This window comes from Helianthus annuus, chromosome 13 (genome assembly GCF_002127325.2).
Source record: "Helianthus annuus cultivar XRQ/B chromosome 13, HanXRQr2.0-SUNRISE, whole genome shotgun sequence".
Lineage (NCBI taxonomy): Eukaryota > Viridiplantae > Streptophyta > Magnoliopsida > Asterales > Asteraceae > Helianthus > Helianthus annuus.
The window spans coordinates 22,548,656-22,552,224 of record NC_035445.2 but is presented as its reverse complement, the minus strand read 5'-3'; the positions used below and the strand labels follow the sequence as shown (position 1 = coordinate 22,552,224).

The window sequence follows — 3,569 nt, the reverse complement described above, 5'->3', positions numbered from 1 at the left end:
TAAAGAAGTAGAGATGCACCGTAACAATTTACTAGCCACCGTAAATTACGGTCCCACCGTAATTTACGGTGTCTGCTGTACATGTTTTTTTCTTGTTTTATTTGCAGTTTTGCCGATTCTCTTCCTGCGTCGAAACAGCTTGTTTTCACATAAAGTTGTTAAGTGACCAAGCTAATTACCCATACCCGTATTTTACTTATGATAATACTCGACTATTCTCATGAGGGTATGTCTACGGAATAGCCTACAAGCTTGATTCCAAGGCTTCAAGTTTACTCGTTTGTGCTACTTGTCATGCATTCAATTTCTAAACTTTAACTCCTATATTAAGAGTAAAGTTTCTCAACTTGCTTAGCGTGTCCGCCATGCGGCTTACGCATTATGTACAATCATTTATAAAGTAATGGTGTTTAGCTTCATGCTTACTACAAGACTTGTTTTGACCCGTTTGGGTGCTGAATTAAGCACCATTCAGGGCATTCAAATTCCATGTTTGTCACTTGTTTTGACCCATCTTACTTGTTTAAGACGCTAGTCATATTCGTGACATATTGGTAAATCTTGGTTACCATGTTTCAGAATGATTACATATCACTAACAATTAGACATAATGTAACGAAACGATAAATTTCGTACCTTTAGAGCACGCCTTTCTCCCGTGAATTCCCTCCGGCTTGTCCGCTTGATGATCCGGAGTCTTTGCCTAGAAAATTCAGTTTACAACTTGTTTAGAACTCTTTTCATGACCATAATCACATCATTGTGAACCATGATCAAATCTGCGTTTTCATCCTATTTTTTTAACATTTAAATCCTCACTTAGGCATTTCAACAAACACCTAACGGGTCGGATTCTTCTATAATTATTTCCAAGTTCATGATTTGCAATTAACCTCTAATTTCACTAAATTAGTAAATTTCACATACATCTTGACATCTATATTTCTGAATTTACTTTAGCAATTCAGATTTCACTATAACAATAGTCATAATTCTAGTATTCATCAAGTTTCCTTCAAGTTCATTAGTCCCCTACATGTAAACCCCAAACCTTACAAGCATGATGCAAAATTTTGACAAGGAATCACCTATGGTTTAGCTCTAGACATCATATTATTTCAAGATTCATTCATGCATAACATATCTAGGCTCAATTTCAGTAATTCACAATTAACCTTGAATTCATGATGGATCAAAATACCAAGATTTTACATACCTTTTTGATCCTTACAACGAGGTGATCACTAGTTCGTGTTTAGAAGTTGATTTGGAGCAGATTTATAGCTTCAATTGTGAGTTTTATGAAGAATTTAGGGTTTGGGATAAACCCCTGCTCGCCCCCTTCCCTCCTTGATCGACCAGACACACCAAATGGTGTGTTTGGTAAGTTTTGTTACTAATTCAGCATTTAACTTTCATATTTTGGCAAGTTTAGTCCCTCACTTATCACCTAGCTTTAAGTACTATTGTTTTAACTTAGTGTAAGCTATTTCAAGACTTGTAATTTTTAACTAGGTTAAAATTTCTACATGGTTATTTCTTGTTTATGAAATCCTTAAATTTCTAATATAAAGATTTATATTTTCGGGGTGTTACATAACTTACCTTTTCTAACATGTGAATCAGTCAAGATAGCAGCTAATTCCTTAGCCTCCCTGAGCGTTGCAGGTTGGCTGCCAGTGACGATGTCTTGGACAGGGTCAGGTAAACCATCGATGTATTTCTCAATGACCCGATCCAAAGGTGTGACCATAGTGGGGCAAAGTAGGCTTAACTGTTCAAATCGGTCAGTGTAGGCACGATTTACCCACTATCCTATTTTAAATAATAGAACTCATTTTCCAGTGCCCTTATTTCACTTCGTGGGCAAAATTCCTTCTTCATAAGATCCTTAAATTCTTCCCACGTCACTTCCATTGCTACCCCGGCACCTCGGTCCCTCATAATACCATTCCACCAAGTGAGTGCTCTCCTATGAAAGACACTCGAAGCGAAATCTACCTTTCGCTCATTGGGACACTGAACATGGCGGAATGTACTTTCTATACTTTCAAACCATTGTAAGAGTGCGGTTGCTCCTTCAGACCCATAAAATTTTAGCGGTTTGGCTGAATTAAAGGTCTTGAAATTACACTGGGCATTGTTGTTGTATATCTGATGAATCTGGGTTACTACCCCTGGAAGCACTGCAGCCATCTGTTGAGCGATGAGGGCTGCGACTTCTTCATTGGTCTGAGGTTGCGTATCTTGTCGAGGAGGCATTTTGTAAATACGGCTATAGAGAAAACCAAAAGTTAGAGTTATCCAATTATTATGAGCTTGTAACATTATTGTTTTTAAACAAGAGTTGTCTTGAAAATAAACTTCTGTAATATTTTTGGATGAGAGAATACAAACCGGGTTAATGGTTTGTATCATAAATTCTTTACCTGTAAAAAAAAATTTATTGCTTTTAAGACAAAAATGTTTTTAAATTAAAATTTTAAAATAAAGAAACTTTGTGTTGAATTTTTTTTGAAAATTCTCATCCAAATGGTAAAAATTTGAAATTTTAAAAGACAAAGGTAGTATCTTGAAAATAAAATAGGATCTCGTGGAGTCGTGAAATGAAATGAGATTCATTCCAACCATATCGAATAAACATATCACCGAAGGTAATATGATGAAATGGTATTGGGAAAAGAAGGATGCTTTGATTGTTATAAAGAGCAAACACATTACCGAGGGTAACATGAATGAATAGGGTTACAAAGGTCGTTTAAAAATAAATTGGTAGGGTCAAGATGGATTGGTTTTAATAATGATTCTTGAAGACATGCTTTAGCCTATAAGTGGACACTCACCCTAAGAGTTCCCAGGTAAGAGTGACTGGTCCGATAGTGCGGATTTGTACGAACACTCTAGCCTTAGACAGAAAACTCAAGGTACAGGCATCCACCCTTCCAGATTGCATATGTTCACATTATTAAAACCCAAGAATTCAATGAAAAACGTTTGAAGAAAACATTTAAGAAATCTTGTGATACAAATTGTTAGAGATAAAACATGTTTGCGAAATATTTTTGACAAAAACATTTGAGAAAACATTTTGAAAAGAAAAATATTTTGATGAAAACATTTTGAGAAAAACATTTAAGAAAACAATTTGGAAAATATTTTAATGAAAATGCTTTGAGAAAACATTTTGAAGAATACCTCAAGGCATAAATCCTAAGGTTCAGAAAAAATCATCTAAGGATAGATGATTCGTAAATCATAGAGCAGTTGTAGCATGAATAAGGATGAGGATTAGGAAAGAGCTCCTAAGTCTACTCATGTTTGGGTCCTAGGACTGTTATAGACTAGGTTCAAGGCATGCTAATAACCTAATTCCCTATAACCAGTGCTCTGATACCAATCTGTAACACCCCAATCGCGTAATATAACAACAAGCGGCGGAAATATCGGGGAGTCACGTTACAAATTGCTCACAACTACTGGTACTAAATTGTTTCAATATCATTAACATCGTTTTACAAACAAAGAATACATGAAACTGTTATTTTGTTTTAGAAGTCTAAGGCCCGAAT

The 3,569-nt window shown here is 35.5% G+C and overlaps 1 protein-coding gene across 1 annotated transcript; it reads right to left on the bottom strand.

Annotated features, from left to right (window-relative positions):
• Positions 1 to 1,815: 1,815 nt before the first annotated feature.
• LOC118485724 lies at positions 1,816 to 2,262 on the bottom strand. Its single transcript, XM_035982142.1, has one exon. It carries the CDS (start codon positions 2,260 to 2,262, stop codon positions 1,816 to 1,818), a length of 447 nt encoding a protein of 148 aa, XP_035838035.1.
• Between the last annotated feature and the right edge of the window lie 1,307 nt (positions 2,263 to 3,569).